The following is a 24,576-nucleotide window of genomic DNA, read 5'->3' on the forward strand; positions in this document are numbered from 1 at the left end:
AAACATCAGCAGTGACCATAAACGAAACGTTCTTTGCAGAATCCTGTTTATGTACCTTACAGGATGTACTTTCCCAATGCTGTTCAAAAGCTGATGGACGGGTGTTCAAGTCTCTGCTCGTACTGCCTGGGGCATGGGGCGGGTCCCAGTGACAACTTTATTAGGCTTATAGAATTTCATCCAGATAGCCTGTCCCAGAGCATGAATTTAATATATTTTAAAACTTACATCCTGGCTGGGTTAGCTCCCTGCTGTGGCTAGAATATACAGCCCAAACACACTGTCTGTGGTAACAACTGGAAACATCTGGCTGCTTGGTTTAATAAAACCTTTTAACAACACTACAGTCAAATGCTATAAATTGATGAAAATCCAAACCTCGATTTACATTGTTTGCTTTCCTTGATCCTAAGTAATTTTTCATATGCACAGCCAGTCGATATGAAATATATATTGTGATGACACTTTTTAACGTAATTACACTCAAAACCAGTTTCTGTTAGTTGAATATTCAAAAAATGAGAACATATGAGAACAACTTTTACCATTCTTGTTTACTCCTGTACTGTTTACATTACTTGATTTTGAGTCACCATGTTATTGATAAGTAACTAACAAACAAAGTGTGCCATTTAAATGTGTAATAGATGTCTGTGACAGGGCAGAAGCCATGTACAGGTAAATGGGGTGTATTTTGTATTTAAGTTTGGAAGGGATAGGGTAAATTCATTGCCAGATCTGGCACATTACAAGTTTAGACTATAAAAAAAGATGAGTTTTTTTTAGTTCTATATTTCACCCTGGTCAGTCCAATGTTAAACCAAGAATCTCAGTGTAATTTGCTGGAAAACAACTGGAAAATGAAGAAAAAAAATAAAAACAAACAAACAAAATTGTACTTCAGCTCGGTTAACAACGTTATGTACAATGCATACCATGACCCTACTATGACTATTTGTGGTAAACTTTTATAAAATATGCGATTGCAGTCTTCAGTCATTCATACATTTCTTGACTAAACTGTTTTTTTCTGTTTACAAACCATTAAATATTTCCATGAACCTTTTGTATATCTTCCTCTTAGATAAGCCAATGTTTACTCGAACCCCACTTGCATATCAGGAATGTGATATTTCTCTTTTTAAAACTGTTTTGAATGTCATGCAAAATTAATTTAAAGACCACTGCACCATACATGAAACAATCTACTTGCTAGTCAACTCAGATCAGCAACTTTCCTTTAAAATTTTCAAACTTTTTTGCTGTCATACGGCAACATCCATTTTACCAGAGCAATAGGTTTGCTTATGGTCTGTCTTAACATGGGTAGAACAGCAGAATCTCATGTTTTGCTTTACAAGTGTCAGCTTATCTTGAGAAGCTAAATTCATCACTGTGACACCTTTTTAAAATATGTCTCCGGTCCAGAAATACACATCTTACAGTGATATATGTTACTGCTGTTTTCTGTGCTAATTTAACCTGTTGGCACAATTGTTGACTAACTTTGATTTATCAAGCCTTACATAACATTTGAAGTATTATACTACTAGATTAATAATAGAAATCCCTGGCTCCTAATACATGTTGTAATTGTATAACTAAAGCATAACGCTGTAAAGCAGGAATCACTCCACTTACCTGTGACATTTTTTTCAGTCTTTGAAAGACATCTTTCAAGGTATCTCCTTTCTTTTGCTGTTTTGATCCAAAATTACTTAAATCCATACTTTGTTTCATTACCCTCTAATGTAAAAAAATATTTTTTTTAATGAAATAAACAAAGGTATATAAAGAAACATGAAGTGTGTCCTCTCCAGAATAACGTTCTTCAAGTGCCAATCAGGTCTTTCCAGTGCCTCAGGTTGCAACCCTTCTCAAGTTGAAGGTGTTATCAGACAAGTAAAACCAGTGCATAACTACCAGCACTAACAAAGAGACTGAACCCCCTCTGGCAAGAAACAGGAGCAGGAAAATTCAAAAATCACAACATGTAAAAAGCGAGACAAATACAAAGGCACAGTACACCTTGCTGTATACAGGGCAATGAAAAGCAGCAGGGACATCTTTGCTTCACACAGAAATAAAAGAAAAGTACCTCCCTCACTTTTACTTTGTTTGTGTGTTCAACATGTTTTTGTCAGTTAAAAGCCTGAAGTACAGTGCCTTGAAAAAGTCTTCACACCCTTGAACATTTTTCACATTCTACTGCCTAAAAAATACAATTCAAAATGCATTAAAGTAGGAGTTTGTTTCACTGATCTACACAACATTATCTACACTTTCAATGTGAAAGAACAATTATAGAAATATTCAAAAAGTAATTAAAAATAAAACACCAAAAATTCTTGATTGCATAAGTCTTCACACCCCTTGAGTCAATACTTGGTGCAAGCCCCTTTTGCAGCAATAACAGCCATGAGTCGTTTTGGATAAGTGTCTACCAACTTAGCACAGCGGGATTGGGCAAAAACTGCACCTTCTTCTTGGCAGAATAGCTCAAGCTCTTTCAAGTTGGCTGGGGATCGTCTGTGGACTGCAGTCTTCAAGTCTTGCCACAGATTTTCTATAGGATTCAGGTCTGGGCTTTGACTAGGCCACTCGAGGACATTCACTTTCTTCTTGCTGAGCCACTCCATTGTTGCTTTTGCTTTGTGCTTAGGATCATTCTCCTGCTGAAAGGTGAATCTTCTCCCCAGTCCCAGGTCTCTGGCAGACTGGAACAGGTTTTCCTCCAGGATCTGCCTGTACTTTGCACCATCCATCTTTCCCTCGATCTTCACAAGCCTCCCTGTCCCCGCTGCTGCAAAGCATCCCCAAAACATAATGCTGCCACCACCATGCTTTACTGTAGGGATGGTGTTAGCAGGGTGATGTGCCGTGTTTGGTTTACGCCACACATATCGCTTAGTATTGAGACCAAAAAGTTCCACTTTGGTCTCATCAGACCACAAAACCTTCTCCCACATGCGTGCAGTGTCCCCTAAGTGTTTCTTTGCAAAAGCTATGCGGCACATCATATAGCTTTCTTTCAGCAGTGGCTTCCTTCTTGCCATCCTCCCATACAGACCATGTTTGTGGAGTACTCCTGAAATTGTTGAACAGTTCAGCATGTTTTGCCATTTGCTTCAAATTCACTTCATACAACAGAAACAGCTTGATTCTTCATCCAGGAGTATTCGAATCAGTTGAACTACTGTGATTGGACACAGGTGGGCTCTATAACTTATTATGTGCCTGTGACAGGGTGACTGGGCGGTGACGTCAGGCAGAGGCAGGAAGGTAAATAAACTGACACCGGGTAAGTACTGCAGTTTTTAAAGAAAGAATCGGCTGGCTGCCGTTTTATTAAACAAAAAAATAAATAAAATATTTATACAAAAACACTTGCTCACCGAGCAAAAACAAAACAGTAAACAAAAACAAATCACGCACACAAAATAAATAACACACAGGTCAGGCTGGGCAGATTGCCTTCACTGTTCCTATGTTAATTTTACACTTGTTTTCTCCGTCACTCCTCTCACTCTCTCTCCGCTCCTAAAACACCCCACCCTGAGCTGGAGAGCTACAGGCTTTTTATAACAGGTGACCATCTCCCGATTAGCAACAAAATTAATCACTTAATTAATTTGGGAGATGGCCAGCTTCTGTATGAGTTTTTCCACTTCTCCTGACAGAGGACGAGCACCGATCTCGCCTCTGCCAGGACACGTTTTAAAAATAAACAAAACAATAACACGGCGGCGCTTCGCCGTCATAAATATAATACAATAAAAATAATACAAAATAAATACACAATACACTGCACAGGGGCAAAGGGGGAGACCCCGATCCAAAAATAAATAAACAAAACAATGTATAGGGCTGCTCGCCCTGTTACAGTGCCTTTAAGGCAATTTGTTGTACCTGATCTAATTTGGGTTTGCTATGATAAAGGGTGTGAAGACTTATGCAATCAAGACTTTTTGTTTTTTTATTTTTAAATTACTTTTTGAATATTTCTATAATTGTTCTTTCACGTTGAAAGTGTAGATGATGTTGTGTAGATCAGTGAAACAAACTCCTACTTTAATGCATTTTGAATTGTATTTTTTAGGCAGCAGAATGTGAAAAATGTTCAAGGGTGTGAAGACTTTTTCAAGGCACTGTACTTCATGAGAAGCTGCAGGAGGTCTGGTTTGGGCACAAAGAATACTGTATATAAACTCCTATTGCACTGCATGCCAAGACAGGCATATTAAAAACTATTCCATTGTGAATGTCCATAAATTGTACAATTGTAAAACTGTATTCTAATTGAAAGGCAAAACTCATTGGGAATAGCTCAAAAAGTAAGATGAGGCAAATTGCATGACATCCAATTTCTATTTGACAAAACATTCCATTAAGAATGTGTATCAGTTCAACAATTATTCAAATTAGTCATTTTATTCAAAATATCCTTTGCAAATAAGTCAAATTACCCTTTTGTTTGCTTAACACTGAGTAGTCCTTTATTACAGATAATTTGATATGTGCATTCTCACATTTGCTATTGCAGGAATCTGACTCTTAATTTTCACATCTTATGGAAACTATACAACAAGAGTGTGCTTTTATGCTATTTTGACTGATTTGAACCTACCATAATCGTTTTTTATTACTTTTCTTAATCGTAATAGGAGTTACAGCTTCTAATGTAGCAAAGAGGATCTTCTTGTGATGTTTTCAGAAGTATGATTTAATACTTACTATATCACAATCACTCTAGATCAAAAAGGGTTAAAGGGGTTCTAGCTGTTGAAATAATTCCATAAATCTGTTTAGGACTGCACTTGTAGATCTCCTGATCTACCCCTCCTACTATGTACTGGACTCGCCTGACCTACGCACCATGTTACTGGATCCTCAGCTAATGCACCGTCCTTGCACTATTGCACTGCTAATGTGTCATTATATATATAACTTGTTGTAATCCTAACTAGTTGCATACTATTTTAGTAGTATTATTTGCACTTACTGTATTTAAATATTAATCATGCATTGTAGCCCTATACTGCCCTGTAACACATGTACTGTAAGTCACCTTGCATAAAGGCATCTGCCAAATAAATAAATAAATAAATAAATAATAATAATACAACTTACCTGTCATACACGTCGATTGACTATGTAGATTTCACACGTGCATTTTTTAAAACAGCAGATGCTGTGAATTTTCATTTTAAAATGTATATCTTGTACAATACTGTACTTTATCTATGGGGGGTGGGGATAATTTCACACCTAGGAAGTGCAAGATAAGCTGAAAGTAAACAATGTTAACAGATATGTCTTTGACTTAGTGTGGTACCAGATATACTTTCTAAAAATGAAAATTCATGTTTGTTTGTTTCAACTCCACATACAAGACATATTGAATGGAAGTGAAACAGACTTCTTCACATTTGTAATAGGAATGAACTGCACCTTGTAGGCACAGAATTAAAACAGGTGGAGTCAAAGGCCACACAAAAAAATAAATATTCCAACCATGTTTTTTCTAGCGTTTTCTAGGTTGTGTGGAATTTTCTTCCCCCTAAAAGTTTAATACTGATAACAAGACAGATCCCATACATTAGCAGAGAGACCTGTTTCAATAACACTGCTGCACTTGCTGAGAATGTTTTTTTAAGAGCCACTTAGAGATTTATACATTGGTTTGAGCAGCAGCCCAGCTGTGAATTCAACAATAGCATGGTCACCACACATAAATCGTAGAAAAGGCAGTGGTAATAATATATAGTAACATAAGCTCAATAACATTTACCATCAAAATATGATCAAATTGTTATATCTAACAAACAATAGAGAGCATTTATACTGATGCTCTTCCATGTATTATGATGTGCTAAAATGAAAAATGAATAAGAATCACATCAAAAGTTGGATGGTTTGCTTGATTTAGGACTGTGATAGTGAAAATATGGCTTATGCAGCTTAATCTTACTAGGTTGTGAGAGTTTATATTTAGGTGATAAATCATATCACTATTTAATTAAAAACCCATTCCTAACCTAACTTGAAATATTGTATTATCAACACGTACGTTGTGAAACAGCCTGCAAGCCCCTTCCTTCACCGCGAAACAGGGAGGGATTTCTAGTGCTTACATATCTTTTGTATGCTGTCACTGTGACTGCAGGCTTAGAACCTGGCAACAAAACAAACTTACTCAGGCCTTCATGGAAAAACTGAGCCTCAGAGAAAATACGCAGCAGCATCCAAGTTAGGTTAGAGGACTGGAAAGCTAGCCTGCAGCTCAAAAGACTATTCAGCTATCCAGAAGGAATAACACCATACTGCTTATAAATTGATTTTCTGAAATTAGGGTAAAACCTGATTTCACCAGGAAATGGTACAGAATCTGATTCATATTTTATAGCTAGCCCATGTGTATTACCTTTTTTTATAGAAAAAAATATTTTCTTTTTTTAATCAGTGTATTAAAGGGAACTGTATTAAAATGTAAAAAGTGGTTCCCTTTCAATTCGAAGACGACCACCAACATCATTATGTATGGGATATGCCTGCCCATTGGGTAGGCATCGCTAAGCTCTCTATCAGAGCTGCCAGTAGGCCCCTTCCTGGGATGACACACTTGGTCCTGCCCACCAAAGGATTAAAACCGTCATCCTGAGGAAGCCATTTCTGTTTTTCCTTCTGAAGACGGTACAGTAGGAACCTCTGTGTTCAGCTGAGCGTGTTGATAGAAAACAGCTTCTCGAGTTGAATCGAGTTGATTGTACTTCCCTTGCATTCGTGCTGAAAGTTGGCTCGCCGTTTTTCCGGAATCAACCACTCTGAAAAAGACAGAGTCCTTTGCTTTTCTGTCTTTCAGCGGCCTCCTCGCTTGCGTGGTAGGCCGCTCTTTCTTATCTGTCTGTTGTGTGTGTGCGACTGCCTGTGCAGTCACCCTCACGAGTGGCTGTCTATTCCTTCTTGGGAGAGCACAGTTCCTCCAAGGGGCTAGGCCTTGCCACATCCCCGCTGTCGAGTGACCCTGCCAGCCGTGTGTTTCCTCCACGGGACTAGGCCTTGCCGCATCCCCACTGTACGCATAGCCCTTGGTACTTTGGTATTTACGTGCGCACGGTGCTCATTGCACACTGCACACGGTGCCCAGCGCTACAGCGCCAGTGCACGGACATGGTGCTGCATTAAACACGATGCACATAGTGCCTGTGGTACTTGGTGCACACAGTACTCGGTACGCACGGTGCGCACGGTGCTCAGTACCCACCACTACAGCGCTAGTGCATGGGCACGCAGTGCCTCACGGTACTCGGTGCGCACGGTGCTCGGTACACACAGTGCTAAAGCGCTAGTGCAGAGATGCACGGTGCCGCAGGGTACAAGGTGCACGTAGTGCTCATGGTACTTGGGACGCACGTGGTGCACACTGTGTCTTCTTTTGGCATGAGGGACCTTGAGGGTGTAAGCTCACACCGCTAACCCTGGGGTTACGCGGTTCTGATGCGTCTCTCATATGCTGCCGTTCCTTCTCCCTCGCAACGGCTCTATCCCATACATAAGTTCATTGGTGGTCGTCTTCGAATTGAAAGGGAATGTTAGGTTACTCACGTAACCCTGGTTCCCTGAAAGAGAAGATGACCACCAACCGTGAGGTTGCATCAGTCGCCCTCACGGGTTCGATGGAAAAAGAGAAATGGCTTCCTCAGGATGACGGTTTTAATCCCATGGTGGGGGGGACAGAGTGCATCATCCCAGGAAGGGGCCAATCGGCAGCTCTGATATAGAGAGCTCAGCGATACCTACCCAACGGACAGGCATATCCCATACATAATGTCGTTGTACACAGTATACAGTCACCATTTCAATCTGAGCACAGAAACCAGGACCAGACTGGAAATTGAGTAAAGACAGGCTCAGGTATGAAGGTAGTAAGGGTATGGAATGGGTTATCAAGCCATGTTGTTGCCACTTAGTCACTAAGATAATTTAAGAAACAACGAGACAAAGTTCTGGGATCAATCAGCCACTAGGAACCAGATGTGCATTAATAGCCTGAACTGCCTCCTCTTGGTTGTAACTTTTCTTATGTTCTTATGTAATACCTGATGTCAAACGTGCTGTTTGCAGGGTGCTTCCCAAAATATAAAGCATCTTTGATGAAGAGTTCTTGGATATGCATGTTTACTGTAGTTACAAAGACAACTTAAAAATAGAACACATGTCTATTCCAGTGGTTAAGAGCCCTGGACATTTGTAATCACATTGTCTAATTTTTGCTAAATGTTTTGTTGTTCAGTAATTCTCCTTCACCTCTAAAAATATTAGTTTACTAGCCACAGTATAAGCTGCTGCAATACCTGACTGTGATTCATGTAATTAGTACAGACAGGTTAGAGCTTGTTGATGATTATGACAGGGAAAATGAAATTGGAAGACTGGGTGCCTGCTTAACTTGGAGAATACACTGCATCGGCCTTCACTGACAAGATACTGTATCAATAGGTAACTTAATCACAGCAAGACTTTTTGGGTTTATATTATTTTGCATAACACCTATGGACCAAGCACAACTGAGAGCTGATATTTTTATGTATTATTCAAATACAATTTTTTGTATATAAATATAACATGACAAATGCTTTCATATAAGCAGTGTAGTACTGTACAATGGGCCCAAGATTTGAAACCAGTCTTTTTTAATCCAATTCAAAAGGAGATAGCAAAGGGAGATGGTGTCTAACTAACCTGCTTGATTTGTTTGAGGATGCAAAATCGACAATGGATAATTGCAAAGCATACAAAATGGTCTATTTAGATTTCCAGAAAGCTTTTGACAAAGTCCCGCATAAAAGATTAATTCTCAAACTGAACGCAGTAGGGATTCAAGGAAATGCATGCACATGGATTAGGGAGTGGTTAACATGTAGAAAACAGAATGTACTGATTAGAGGAGAAACCTCAACATGGAGCGAGGTAAGCAGTGGTGTACCACAGGGATCAGTATTAGGTCCTCTGCTATTCCTAATCTACATTAATGATTTAGATTCTGGTATAGTAAGCAAACTTGTTAAATTTGCAGACGACACAAAAATAGGAGTGGAAAACACTGTTGCAGCAGCAAAGGTCATTCAAAATGATCTAGACAGCATTCAGAACTGGGCAGACACATGGAAAATTACATTTAATAGAGAAAAGTGTAAAGTATTGCATGCAGGCAATAAAAATGTGCATTATAAATATCATATGGGAGATACTGAAATTGAAGAAGGAATCTATGAAAAAGACCAAGGAGTTTATGTTGACTCAGAAATGTCTTCATTTAGACAATGTGGGGAAGCTATAAAAAAGGCCAACAAGATGCTCAGATATATTGTGAAAAGTGTTGAATTTAAATCAAGGGAAGTAATGTTAAAACTTTACAATGCATTAGTAAGACCTCATCTAGAATATTGTTTTCAGTTCTGGTCACCTCGTTACAAAAAGGATATTGCTGCTCTAGAAAGAGTGCAAAGAAGAGCAACCAGAATTATCCCGGGTTTAAAAGGCATGTCGTATGCAGACAGGCTAAAAGAATTGAATCTGTTCAGTCTTGAACAAAGAAGACTACACGGTGATCTGATTCAAGCATTCAAAATTCGAAAAGGTATTGACAATGTCGACCCAGGGGACTTTTTCGACCTGAAAAAAGAAACAAGGCCCAGGGGTCACAAATGGAGATTAGATAAAGGGGCATTCAGAACAGAAAATAGGAGGCCCTTTTTTACACAAAGAATTGTGAGGGTCTTCAACCAACTCTCCAGTAATGTTGAAGCTGACACCCTGGGATCCTTCAAGAAGCTGCTTGAAGAGATCCTGGGATCAATAAGCTACTAACAACCAAATGAGCAAGATGGGCTGAGTGGCCTCCTCTCGTTTGTAAACTTTCTTATGTTCTTATGTTCTTATAATTATATGTTACTATTATAAATCGGGTATAGTGATCAAACAAATTGAACCTGTTTGAGAGACCTTATTGAATCATATTACTGAGTTCTTTGGTACTAGTGTTGTAGTCAACAGGACTGGACATCTGGCCTGAGATGTGTTAGGTGGAATTTTGAACTGGGGACTGGTTTCCAAACTGGGAAATCTGCTTAACACCGGGCCGTATCCCCATAGAATTCTGTATCCCCTTAGATTTGACGCCTACGTAGATCAAGATCGCTATACATGAAGGCTTGAGGTTTCTGAATAGTATTTACATGTAAAAAATTAAAATGTGTTTTAAAAGAAAAATACTATTTTGTAAGGTTACTTTTAATCAAGGGTTTCGTGTATTGAGCAAAGCAGGAGGCTGAGCGTACTGTAGAAAACCAGTGGTGTTAAATGTGCTGTTTTATTTTGCTATAGAATTTGTTTGGTCATGTTTTCAATATTTGTTGCAAACTGCAGCAGAACTCAATGGCAGTGAGAACACAGCGGGACTCGGGCACAGGAATATTGCGCATTCACGTCCAGCTTTGAAAAACTGCATCTGCACAGGCATGGAATCATGTGGGGATACACTTCTGCGTAACACTCGGGGAAGTCTTGCTATGAGGCGGTCAAAGCGGAGAAACAGAAAATAATTAACTTAAAACAAATATTTGTTTGTTCACCTTTATCCCCCTCTGGTTTATTTTGAAGGTACTCCGGTACCGAAACGTTGGCTACATATAAATGTGTTTCTTTTAAAGGGATTGCAAGTGTGCGGTTTATTTCTTTTTTTCTTTTAAGAAACTTTAACCTTCCAGCTGCTTATCCAGCGATTTCGACGTGCTGCACGTGCTGTTTTCAGGGCCGAAATAATTCAGTGTAATTCATGCGTTAAAAGAGCACAACTGTCTCTTGGCCGTTTTGGCAGTACAACGTCATAATGGAAAAAATACAGTACATCATGGGATTTTATACAGCACTGTCTATTCCTACAATGCATCTTTGTGACAAAGAGAGAGTGAATTCTTGTTTTAGATCTCCCTTCCGACCGGTGACGGTGCTGGGGAGGAGGAGCAGACATCCCCAGGAGAGGTGGAAGCCGGCCATCTTGGAAGGGGGGCGGGTCCACGGTGCGCAACGTCATCAACCCAGACGGGGAGCGCTGTGGCAATCACGCATTGGTCAACGGCGGTTGCCCGCGCTGCCCAATGGGAGCGGGACGGGGCGTACAAAAGGGGGCGTGGCCCGGGGTTCTGTTCCTTCTGGCAAGGTACAGTGCGTGTGAGAGAGAGAGAGAGAGAGAGAGAGAGAGAGAGAAAACAAGCAGAGAAACGAGCAGAGAGACAGCCAGAGAAACAGAGGAAGGGATTTGCATAACAGGTTTCTTTGCTATTGTGGATTTGTGTGCTAACCCTTCTGCACTTTGTATTTTTAGAGCACTAACGGGACGCTCCGGGAGTACGCCGTAGGAGCGACAACCTGGAAGTGCTGGGTTTATTACCCCCCGTGTTTTGGATCACAAGAGGAAGACGGATTGGTTTTTGTTGTTTGTTTATTTTGGGACTGCAACCCTTTTTCCCTTTGTTTTGTCGGGTTACACATCGCTGTGTATCCCGGCGTTATTATTATTATTATTGGTTTAGCAGGTTACACATTGCTGTGTACCCTGGCGTCATTATTGTTGTTTTTTTTGTGGAGAAATAAAACCAAGGCGCTTAATTGCATAACGGACTGGGGTCTCTTATTTTTACACCACATTACGCCTATCCTGTCATACCCACTCAGCTACCTGTCACAATCTTAAATTGAGAAAGCAGCACGTTTGGAACTGGAATAAGGAAATGATTATGTAATACAGTTCACGTGCAGTCATCTTTTGGTAAGTTGCATTTTCAGAATCATATCATTATGTACAGTATTACAACACCGTATGTTAAAATATTGCCCTTAATCCACAAAACCAACGAAATACATCCTATCTAGCCTATATCTGACATTTTATTTGCAATCGTTTATCCTGGAAAAAATTAAATACAGTATCTGAAAGCACATATACGTGTTTATCATGTTTCCCACACAGCACTAGTGGCCTGCTCTATTTATATTGTGATTTAGACAGACACCGCCTGGTTTCAATAAGCGGTAAACTTAACACTCGCTGAGACACTTAGGAAAGTTAGCAGCTTTAAGTAAATATGGTTTTTATATCAAGTCCTTCCCTCGCGGTATTAGGATAGAGAATTTGAATACATTTCCATAGATTACCACTATTAATTGTATGTAAATGACTCACACACTGTAACGGTCACCCTACACAGTTGATAGGCAACTGTACTGTCCTCCCTTAGGAGATACTACTGGCCAAATAATTAAAACGAAATAAGTCAGTAAGGGTGACTGACAGTAAAACAGGGTCGTCACAATGTGTCAATTTAACTAAACAAACACTGGTTTATTCCAAGGAACACAAAGCTTGACAAAAAGAATAAGACTAAACAATTACAGAAGGAAACCACTCATTTAGGGACAGAGTGACAAGGAAGAGAATGTAGTGTAAACCAACCCAGGAAAACAGATTAAAAATGAAGATACACAGCAGAGCTTAAGAATATAACCACAACAATTTAACAATTACTGACACGGAGGATGATTAATATACAGAAAGAATAAACAATGCAACACAAAATATAAATCAACAAAATAGTAATGAAGTCCCAAAAAGTAACAAAAGAAAAAAAACAACAATGATGACACAGTCAACGGAAAGAGCTCACCAAACCGGTATGAAAGTCCAGTTAATTACTTGGGATGAATGTGAACGATGATGTAGAGGTCCTCAGGAGATGAAAAACATTGAGAGCAATGAAATGGATGTTTGGTGAAAACTGAGGTTGCAAACAGTCCAGAACAGATGCACAAAAGCATACAACCACACACTCCAGCAAAAAACACAAAAGAAACTACCCCACCTAATTAAGCAAAACATGGTAACTAGACAATAAACTAAAGCAGCAGACAAAAAGAAAAAACAATGGCTAAAGAATAATATCTAGCTAACAGTATAAAGATTAGGTTTCAAAAGGTAGACAGACTCTCCCCCCAGGGTGCTAGCTACAGGAAAAAAAAAACACACTCCCCACAAAACCCCCCACAATCAGAGAAATAAGAGACAGGTGAAGATTGACTGTGTGAGAGGATTGGTGGATGAAATTTTGAATGGACCAATGGGGTGAAAGAAAGAAAGAAATGGATACTGGGAAATGTAGTTTTTATAGGTTGGCCTGGCCAGGCTACTGCCTTTACTTAAAGAGACAGGTGAGTGAAAATCACACCCACATATGTAGCAACAGTGCAATCATAGTTTTAAGAGTGCGGTTGACTCGTTCTGTTAGATTGGTTTGTGGGTGGTAACTGGTGGTAAGTTTCTGTATCACCCCCCAGGTTTTGCAAACCTCAGAGAGTAGCTGACTGGTAAATTGGGGACCACGGTCTGACAAAAGATGTTGCGGCGTTCCCCATCTTGTAAAAATGTCCTGAATTAAGATACTCACAATTTTGGGAGTTTTACTATCCTTTAAGGAGAATAGTTCAACCCATTTGGTGTAATAGTCGACAATGACAAGGAGGTAAGAGTTACCTTTCTTACTCCTTGGGAAAGGACCCATTAAATCCAGACCTAGCATCTCTCCAGGCTCCTTCACAGTCGTGGATTGAAGGAAACCGGCTGGCTTTTTGTTCGAAGGTTTGTAGGTCTGGCAGATTTGACACTCTCTCACATGGCTCCATGTGTCCTTTCGTACAGTGGGCCACCAGGCAACCTCTAGGATGCGCCGTAAGGTCTTCATTCTACCAAGGTGCCCTCCAAGGGGGTTGTCATGGTAATACTGACGGAAGGAAGTAGTTAGCTTTTCAGGTATAATCAACTGAAATCTATACCCCTCATTAGCAATCGGCAACCGACGATACAGTAGTCCTTGCTGTAATACAAAGGAAATACGATCATCATTGGCAGTGGTGTTAAGATCTTTGATGATTTTGGCGATAGCAGGGTCTTTGGACTGTGCGGCCGCAATCTGGTCCAAGGTGGTCGGAAGGTCCCCACTACTCGCAAAGGCTTTGCTTACACAGATTGCAGTAGATGAGGTTAATGCTGTTATTACAGGAGCCCTGGAGAGATCATCCGGCATGATGTTCAAACTACCTTTCCTGTAGAGAACATTAAACGTAAACTGCTGCAGACGGAGAGTCCAACAGGTCAGTCGGGAGGAAATCTTGGGATTCTTGAAAGCCCAGGACAGTGCCGCGTGATCAGTGACCACCTCAAACTCTACTCCCTCCAAATAATGCCGCCATTTCTCCACTGACCAGACAACAGCGAGACAGTCCTTTTCAGAGGTGGAGTAGTTTCTCTCAGCTGAGTTGAGTAACTTGGAAGCAAAGGCAATCACTGTTTCTTCATCTTGGTGAGATTGGGTCAGCACAGCTCCAAGTCCTACCTCACTTGCATCAGTGTAGACTCTGAAGGTCCTGTTGATATCCGGGTGAGCCAGGACCTGCAGACTGACCAAAGCTTCCTTTAGCAGTTCAAAACTTTGCTGACAGTCTGCATCCCATTTCCATGGGACATTTTTCATTTTAAGGCGATTAAGAGGAGCAGTAGTGTCGGCAAACTTGGGAATATACTTATGGTAGCAACCCGCTAACCCCAGGAACCGTTGCACCTCTTTCAAGTTAGTAGGTACTGGATAATTCTGTATGGCTTTTAGCTTCAGGGGATCAGCCGCTATACCCTCCACCGACACTACATGTCCTAAAAAGTGAAGGGAAGGTCTAAAGAAATTACATTTTTTTAAATTCAGCGTTAGGTTGGCTTGATGGAGCTTCTGAAAAACAGCTTCGAGGTCTTTAAGGTGTTGTTCCGCCGTTGGTGAATACACAATAATGTCATCAATGTATACAAAACCCACCTTCCCTCGGAGGTCTCCCAACACACGTTCCATAAGCCGTTGAAAAGTAGCAGCTGCGTTTTTCAGTCCAAATGGCATTACGTTAAACTGGTAAAGTCCAAAAGGTGTGGAAAAAGCAGTCTTAGCACAGCTGTTTTTATCCAGGGCCACTTGCCAATACCCCGAGCATAAGTCCATTGAACTGAACACAGATGCACCATTCAAGGATTCCAGTATGTCATGTATGAGTGGCATAGGCTAGGCATCGAAAATGGTCTTGGCATTTAATTTCCTATAATCGACACAGAACCGATATCCACCATCTTTTTTCTCAGTTAAAACCACCGGGGATGACCAAGGAGAGATAGATGGCTCGACCACTCCATCCCGAAGCATATCGTCCAGGTGTTCCTTTATGAGAGCTTTCCTCAAGGGAGACACCCTAGACGCATATCCTCGGACGGGAATCTCATCTTCTGTGGTTATGGTGTGTCGAATCACCTTCGTTATTCCCAGTTGGTCAATACAGACTGATGGCCACTTCTGCTGGAGCCTTGCCAGTTGCAATTGACACCACTCCTGGCTGTCACATGATATAATCACGGTCCCGGTTGCGGTTTGGAGTGACTAGGTATTACCGATGGAAGGCAACTGAAGACTAACAGGGAAATACAAACTCATGTTAGGTATGTGTTCAGACCATGAAATTTGTAACTCCGATACCTGTCGAAAAGGATGGTAAGTGAAACCATGGAGTCGTTTTACACCGTACTTTTTGTTAGGGATGTCAATCCAAGAACCAGATCTCATCAGTAAGTCGTATCCTTCCCAGGGCTCTGTGTGACTGTCCATCTGCCAATGAGAACTTCTGGTTATGAGCGGAGTCCAGTACTTCTCCTGGTCGAGAAATCTTCCTCTGCAGGCTCTCCTGCATGAGTGTGAAAGTACATCCCGTATCCAGAAGGGCAGGCCCATGGAACCCTCGAGTCTCAATGTTCACCACCAGAAGAGACAGTTATGGGAGCGACTGTACTTTTATCTTCTCCTCTGGATTCACCACACTGACTTCAGCAGGCTTCTTGGAGGCCACACGGTTACCTTTCTTGCCTATGGATGCTTGGTTGGAGTTGGCTTTGGCCCAGTATTCTTTTTGGGCAGTGTTGTCACGCTCCACCTGGGTACCCACCCGTACCAGATCTGCCACCGTCCTCACAGTTCCTCTCAGACAGCTGGCGAGTTTGGGATTACTGTTGTTAAGTATCCGTCGCACTACCTCCACCTCTTCCAAATCCGGCTTCCAGCGCAGGCACAGTGCACGATAGTCATAGGCAAAATCTCTTATTTGCTCATTGGGCAACTGCACCCTGGATCGGAGCCGATCCTCGATCTCCGCCTGGAAGTCTGAAGGCAGAAAGGCTTGACGGAACATCCCCTTGAATACCTGCCAGGTTTGAATGCCGTGGTGCTCCGCCACCCACCAGCTCTTTGCCGAACCCTTCAGGGTGGTTGAGAGTGTAGCAAGGATCTCACTGTCGGACATTGGCCGTAGAGCAAGGAACTCGTCACACTTATCCACAAACTCGATGGCATCAGTGTTGGGTTCCTCCCCAAACTCCGGGAAGTTGATTTTAATTGGCAGCTTCGCTTGAGGAAGATTACCTCTGGAACTAGTTGACGCCCTCTCAAATGAGAACTGTGGTGGTATTGATAGGCTTCCGGAGGTGGTAGATGGGAAAACTAGAGGCAGACTAGGTGTGCTGGTCTTTTTTAGGAGCTTCTTAAGCTCCTCTGCCCAGAGTGCATCACGGCGTTTAAAACAATTGACTGTGGCTTTTTCCAATTCATCAATTCCTTCATCCGTACACGTACTTATCTCATTAAATCTTCTTTCGATATATCCTCTCAGGACCTCTTCCCTGTTAAAAGTGCTCTCCTGGTTGTGGGTGAAGTCACTCTCCAGTTGCTCCACTCGCTGGGTGAGTTGCTGGATCTGCTCACACATTTGCTCAATAGCACCCCTGTCAGTCAGATTCCCTTCATCATCATCGCCCCTGATAAGTGCTGACTCTTCATGACTAATATATAGGTCACTTAAGCGGGAAGTTAACTCATTGACAGGCTCTCTTATGGTAACATGGGGTCTCTCAACAAACTCAGAAAAGCTAAGGGTATCCAAAGAGTGATTCTCTTTGTCAGACATTGTGCACTTTTAAATTTTAACCAGATAATTTGGGGAGTAAATTTATTAGGACACTAAAGGGTCCCCGTACGGGCCACCAATCTGTAACGGTCACCCTACACAGTTGATAGGCAACTGTACTGTCCTCCCTTAGGAGATACTACTGGCCAAATAATTAAAACGAAATAAGTCAGTAAGGGTGACTGACAGTAAAACAGGGTCGTCACAATGCGTCAATTTAACTAAACAAACACTGGTTTATTCCAAGGAACACAAAGCTTGACAAAAAGAATAAGACTAAACAATTACAGAAGGAAACCACTCAATTAGGGACAGAGTGACAAGGAAGAGAATGTAGTGTAAACAAACCCAGGAAAACAGATTGTAAATGAAGATACACAGCAGAGCTTAAGAATATAACCACAACAATTTAACAATTACTGACACGGAGGATGATTAATATACAGAATGAATAAACAATGCAACACAAAATATAAATCAACAAAATAGTAATGAAGTCCCAAAAAGTAACAAAAGAAAAAAAACAACAATGATGACACAGTCAACGGAAAGAGCTCACCAAACCGGTATGAAAGTCCAGTTAATTACTTGGGATGAATGTGAACGATGATGTAGAGGTCCTCAGGAGATGAAAAACATTGAGAGCAATGAAATGGATGTTTGGTGAAAACTGAGGTTGCAAACAGTCCAGAACAGATGCACAAAAGCATACAACCACACACTCCAGCAAAAAACACAAAAGAAACTACCCCACCTAATTAAGCAAAACATGGTAACTAGACAATAAACTAAAGCAGCAGACAAAAAGAAAAAACAATGGCTAAAGAATAATATCTAGCTAACAGTATAAAGATTAGGTTTCAAAAGGTAGACAGACTCTCCCCCCAGGGTGCTAGCTACAGGAAAAAAAAAACACACTCCCCACAAAACCCCCCACAATCAGAGAAATAAGAGACAGGTGAAGATTGACTGTGTGAGAGGATTGGTGGATGAAATTTTGAATGGACCAATGGGGTGAAAGAAAGAAAGAAATGGATACTGGGAAATGTAGTTTTTATAGGTTGGCCTGGCCAGGCTACTGCCTTTACTTAAAGAGACAGGTGAGTGAAAATCACACCCACATATGTAGCAACAGTGCAATCATAGTTTTAAGAGTGCGGTTGACTCGTTCTGTTAGATTGGTTTGTGGGTGGTAACTGGTGGTAAGTTTCTGTATCACCCCCCAGGTTTTGCAAACCTCAGAGAGTAGCTGACTGGTAAATTGGGGACCACGGTCTGACAAAAGATGTTGCGGCGTTCCCCATCTTGTAAAAATGTCCTGAATTAAGATACTCACAATTTTGGGAGTTTTACTATCCTTTAAGGAGAATAGTTCAACCCATTTGGTGTAATAGTCGACAATGACAAGGAGGTAAGAGTTACCTTTCTTACTCCTTGGGAAAGGACCCATTAAATCCAGACCTAGCATCTCTCCAGGCTCCTTCACAGTCGTGGATTGAAGGAAACCGGCTGGCTTTTTGTTCGAAGGTTTGTAGGTCTGGCAGATTTGACACTCTCTCACATGGCTCCATGTGTCCTTTCGTACAGTGGGCCACCAGGCAACCTCTAGGATGCGCCGTAAGGTCTTCATTCTACCAAGGTGCCCTCCAAGGGGGTTGTCATGGTAATACTGACGGAAGGAAGTAGTTAGCTTTTCAGGTATAATCAACTGAAATCTATACCCCTCATTAGCAATCGGCAACCGACGATACAGTAGTCCTTGCTGTAATACAAAGGAAATACGATCATCATTGGCAGTGGTGTTAAGATCTTTGATGATTTTGGCGATAGCAGGGTCTTTGGACTGTGCGGCCGCAATCTGGTCCAAGGTGGTCGGAAGGTCCCCACTACTCGCAAAGGCTTTGCTTACACAGATTGCAGTAGATGAGGTTAATGCTGTTATTACAGGAGCCCTGGAGAGATCATCCGGCATGATGTTCAAACTACCTTTCCTGTAGAGAACATTAAACGTAAACTGCTGCAGACGGAGAGTCCAACAGGTCAGTCGGGAGGAAATCTTGGGATTCTTGAAAGCCCAGGACAGTGCCGCGTGATCAGTGACCACCTCAAACTCTACTCCCTCCAAATAATGCCGCCATTTCTCCACTGACCAGACAACAGCGAGACAGTCCTTTTCAGAGGTGGAGTAGTTTCTCTCAGCTGAGTTGAGTAACTTGGAAGCAAAGGCAATCACTGTTTCTTCATCTTGGTGAGATTGGGTCAGCACAGCTCCAAGTCCTACCTCACTTGCATCAGTGTAGACTCTGAAGGTCCTGTTGATATCCGGGTGAGCCAGGACCTGCAGACTGACCAAAGCTTCCTTTAGCAGTTCAAAACTTTGCTGACAGTCTGCATCCCATTTCCATGGGACATTTTTCATTTTAAGGCGATTAAGAGGAGCAGTAGTGTCGGCAAACTTGGGAATATACTTATGGTAGCAACCCGCTAACCCCAGGAACCGTTGCACCTCTTTCAAGTTAGTAGGTACTGGATAATTCTGTATGGCTTTTAGCTTCAGGGGATCAGCCGCTATACCCTCCACCGACACTACATGTCCTAAAAAGTGAAGGGAAGGTCTAAAGAAATTACATTTTTTTAAATTCAGCGTTAGGTTGGCTTGATGGAGCTTCTGAAAAACAGCTTCGAGGTCTTTAAGGTGTTGTTCCGCCGTTGGTGAATACACAATAATGTCATCAATGTATACAAAACCCACCTTCCCTCGGAGGTCTCCCAACACACGTTCCATAAGCCGTTGAAAAGTAGCAGCTGCGTTTTTCAGTCCAAATGGCATTACGTTAAACTGGTAAAGTCCAAAAGGTGTGGAAAAAGCAGTCTTAGCACAGCTGTTTTTATCCAGGGCCACTTGCCAATACCCCGAGCATAAGTCCATTGAACTGAACACAGATGCACCATTCAAGGATTCCAGTATGTCATGTATGAGTGGCATAGGCTAGGCATCGAAAATGGTCTTGGCATTTAATTTCCTATAATCGACACAGAACCGATATCCACCATCTTTTTTCTCAGTTAAAACCACCGGGGATGACCAAGGAGAGATAGATGGCTCGACCACTCCATCCCGAAGCATATCGTCCAGGTGTTCCTTTATGAGAGCTTTCCTCAAGGGAGACACCCTAGACGCATATCCTCGGACGGGAATCTCATCTTCTGTGGTTATGGTGTGTCGAATCACCTTCGTTATTCCCAGTTGGTCAATACAGACTGATGGCCACTTCTGCTGGAGCCTTGCCAGTTGCAATTGACACCACTCCTGGCTGTCACATGATATAATCACGGTCCCGGTTGCGGTTTGGAGTGACTAGGTATTACCGATGGAAGGCAACTGAAGACTAACAGGGAAATACAAACTCATGTTAGGTATGTGTTCAGACCATGAAATTTGTAACTCCGATACCTGTCGAAAAGGATGGTAAGTGAAACCATGGAGTCGTTTTACACCGTACTTTTTGTTAGGGATGTCAATCCAAGAACCAGATCTCATCAGTAAGTCGTATCCTTCCCAGGGCTCTGTGTGACTGTCCATCTGCCAATGAGAACTTCTGGTTATGAGCGGAGTCCAGTACTTCTCCTGGTCGAGAAATCTTCCTCTGCAGGCTCTCCTGCATGAGTGTGAAAGTACATCCCGTATCCAGAAGGGCAGGCCCATGGAACCCTCGAGTCTCAATGTTCACCACCAGAAGAGACAGTTATGGGAGCGACTGTACTTTTATCTTCTCCTCTGGATTCACCACACTGACTTCAGCAGGCTTCTTGGAGGCCACACGGTTACCTTTCTTGCCTATGGATGCTTGGTTGGAGTTGGCTTTGGCCCAGTATTCTTTTTGGGCAGTGTTGTCACGCTCCACCTGGGTACCCACCCGTACCAGATCTGCCACCGTCCTCACAGTTCCTCTCAGACAGCTGGCGAGTTTGGGATTACTGTTGTTAAGTATCCGTCGCACTACCTCCACCTCTTCCAAATCCGGCTTCCAGCGCAGGCACAGTGCACGATAGTCATAGGCAAAATCTCTTATTTGCTCATTGGGCAACTGCACCCTGGATCGGAGCCGATCCTCGATCTCCGCCTGGAAGTCTGAAGGCAGAAAGGCTTGACGGAACATCCCCTTGAATACCTGCCAGGTTTGAATGCCGTGGTGCTCCGCCACCCACCAGCTCTTTGCCGAACCCTTCAGGGTGGTTGAGAGTGTAGCAAGGATCTCACTGTCGGACATTGGCCGTAGAGCAAGGAACTCGTCACACTTATCCACAAACTCGATGGCATCAGTGTTGGGTTCCTCCCCAAACTCCGGGAAGTTGATTTTAATTGGCAGCTTCGCTTGAGGAAGATTACCTCTGGAACTAGTTGACGCCCTCTCAAATGAGAACTGTGGTGGTATTGATAGGCTTCCGGAGGTGGTAGATGGGAAAACTAGAGGCAGACTAGGTGTGCTGGTCTTTTTTAGGAGCTTCTTAAGCTCCTCTGCCCAGAGTGCATCACGGCGTTTAAAACAATTGACTGTGGCTTTTTCCAATTCATCAATTCCTTCATCCGTACACGTACTTATCTCATTAAATCTTCTTTCGATATATCCTCTCAGGACCTCTTCCCTGTTAAAAGTGCTCTCCTGGTTGTGGGTGAAGTCACTCTCCAGTTGCTCCACTCGCTGGGTGAGTTGCTGGATCTGCTCACACATTTGCTCAATAGCACCCCTGTCAGTCAGATTCCCTTCATCATCATCGCCCCTGATAAGTGCTGACTCTTCATGACTAATATATAGGTCACTTAAGCGGGAAGTTAACTCATTGACAGGCTCTCTTATGGTAACATGGGGTCTCTCAACAAACTCAGAAAAGCTAAGGGTATCCAAAGAGTGATTCTCTTTGTCAGACATTGTGCACTTTTAAATTTTAACCAGATAATTTGGGGAGTAAATTTATTAGGACACTAAAGGGTCCCCGTACGGGCCACCAATCTGTAACGGTCACCCTACACAGTTGATAGGCAACTGTACTGTCCTCCCTTAGGAGATACTACTGGCCAAATAATTAAAACGAAATAAGTCAGTAAGGGTGACTGACAGTAAAACAGGGTCGTCACAATGCGTCAATTTAACTAAACAAACACTGGTTTATTCCAAGGAACACAAAGCTTGACAAAAAGAATAAGACTAAACAATTACAGAAGGAAACCACTCAATTAGGGACAGAGTGACAAGGAAGAGAATGTAGTGTAAACAAACCCAGGAAAACAGATTGTAAATGAAGATACACAGCAGAGCTTAAGAATATAACCACAACAATTTAACAATTACTGACACGGAGGATGATTAATATACAGAATGAATAAACAATGCAACACAAAATATAAATCAACAAAATAGTAATGAAGTCCCAAAAAGTAACAAAAGAAAAAAAACAACAATGATGACACAGTCAACGGAAAGAGCTCACCAAACCGGTATGAAAGTCCAGTTAATTACTTGGGATGAATGTGAACGATGATGTAGAGGTCCTCAGGAGATGAAAAACATTGAGAGCAATGAAATGGATGTTTGGTGAAAACTGAGGTTGCAAACAGTCCAGAACAGATGCACAAAAGCATACAACCACACACTCCAGCAAAAAACACAAAAGAAACTACCCCACCTAATTAAGCAAAACATGGTAACTAGACAATAAACTAAAGCAGCAGACAAAAAGAAAAAACAAAGGCTAAAGAATAATATCTAGCTAACAGTATAAAGATTAGGTTTCAAAAGGTAGACAGACTCTCCCCCCAGGGTGCTAGCTACAGGAAAAAAAACACACTCCCAACCCCCCACAATCAGAGACAGTTGAAGATTGACTGTGTGAGAGGATTGGTGGATGAAATTTTGAAAAGGACCAATGGGGTGAAAGAAATTAAGAAATGGATACTGGGAAATGTAGTTTTCATAGGTTGGCCTGGCCAGGCTACTGCCTTTACTTAAAGAGAAAATTACACCCACATATGTAGCAACAGTGCTACAACACGGTATCTTTTTCCACACGATTCATTTTGCGTGCAAAGTCATTTGCCGCTGGTTAATGAATATAGCAGGTGTACAAAGCATGCAGTAACGGGCTTAATGTGTGGTAAACTGTTTAGTGCATGAGGCCCTAGGCTTTTTAAGGGCAACAGAATGAAAAATAAACACCTTCCTTTATGTTCTTGTTTCACGTATCCTGACACACAAGGAACAGACAGTACAGAGCTTGCCCTCTTTAATTTATTTTATTTAATAGAATGTCAAACAGCATGTCGATGTACGACTCAAGCAGATAGGAATAATTTCCTTTGAGTTTGCACATTGTAGAGATTTGATTTACAATACGGGTACCACACAATGGAGATTTAGGAAGGAAGAATCTGAAAGTAAAGATCTGCAAAATCACAGACAGAGAGCCTCAGGTTCAACAAGTCCACTTGCATTCCTTGCAGGCCAAAGCGATCTGCATGTTGTTCACCGTTCTGTTTAGTGCAATTCACCATCATATCCCACAGTGCATGTTGCATAGTATTTGATGTGAAACTGTACAATTTGACTGAATTATACAGTTAACCCCATTATGCACAAACCAGAAACGTTTAATTTTTAAATAACAAGATCAATCAGCATCGAAAGTAATCAAGTGTATCCTAAGGTAGAGCAGAAAACCTGCCCGTTCAGAATCCTGCCAGGGTTTAATGCTGGCGCTAACAGTAAAAATACTTTTGATTAATTTGGCCCATTGTCAAAACCTTCACGCTTCAGGGTATGCCTTGCCAGTCTTGTCTCTAAAATCAAGCTGATATAATAAAAGGCAAGCACGTAAGTCAGAAGGAGAGGAAAACAAATTGGCAAATGATACCCCCCTCCTGCTGCAATGTGCGTAAGTACAAAGGATGTGTATCTATATGATTTATCATTCCTGAAAAACAGTCAATTTCCCAAGAACTACTACCAATGACTCAAAACCAGTCCTTAATACCTTTATAATTGTTATATATAAAGATCTTACCTGATGACAAGTAGGCGAGCATCTCAAAAACACCCTCTAGGAAAAGAAAAGAAAGCAGTCTGAAATTGGCTTCAATTATTGTCTTTATGATGCTTATGGTCTTACAAAAATGTTAATGCACATTGCTGGTAAACAAAACTAGCATTTCTGTATAACACCTGAGCATAAAGGTGCTTCCAAATCCAGACATGATTTTAATTTACACATAAACAGGGTAGACCAGCAGATGGACATGACTCTTTACGGTACTACAATGGAATATGCTTTGTGATGCTTAATGTGTTTTTAAGTAGTATCTGTGGACCACCAGCTTACACAGCAGCAGCTTTGAAAATGACTCCTGTGCTGCATTGTATCAGTAAGAGAAGTGCATGTTCTGTTTAAGGAAATTTGAGGTTTATTATTGTATAGAGAAAAAGA

General features: G+C 41.7%; 1 protein-coding gene across 4 annotated transcripts in view; it reads right to left on the reverse strand.

The window, feature by feature from the left end:
• LOC117417366 (rho guanine nucleotide exchange factor 4-like) overlaps positions 1–24,576 on the reverse strand; it is a 230,484-nt gene that overhangs the window by 184,394 nt on the left and 21,514 nt on the right. For 3 of the 4 annotated variants that reach the window (XM_034029481.3, XM_059034599.1, XM_059034594.1), the window contains exon 2: positions 24,157–24,192. In XM_034029481.3, the coding sequence (XP_033885372.3) occupies positions 24,157–24,192 (36 nt within the window). Of the gene's footprint in view, positions 1–1,641; positions 1,874–24,156; positions 24,193–24,576 lie in introns of those variants that run through there. The other variant, XM_059034596.1, reaches the window with a different exon arrangement.

This window comes from Acipenser ruthenus, chromosome 12 (assembly GCF_902713425.1).
Source record: "Acipenser ruthenus chromosome 12, fAciRut3.2 maternal haplotype, whole genome shotgun sequence".
In the NCBI taxonomy this organism is placed as follows: Eukaryota; Metazoa; Chordata; class Actinopteri; order Acipenseriformes; family Acipenseridae; genus Acipenser; species Acipenser ruthenus.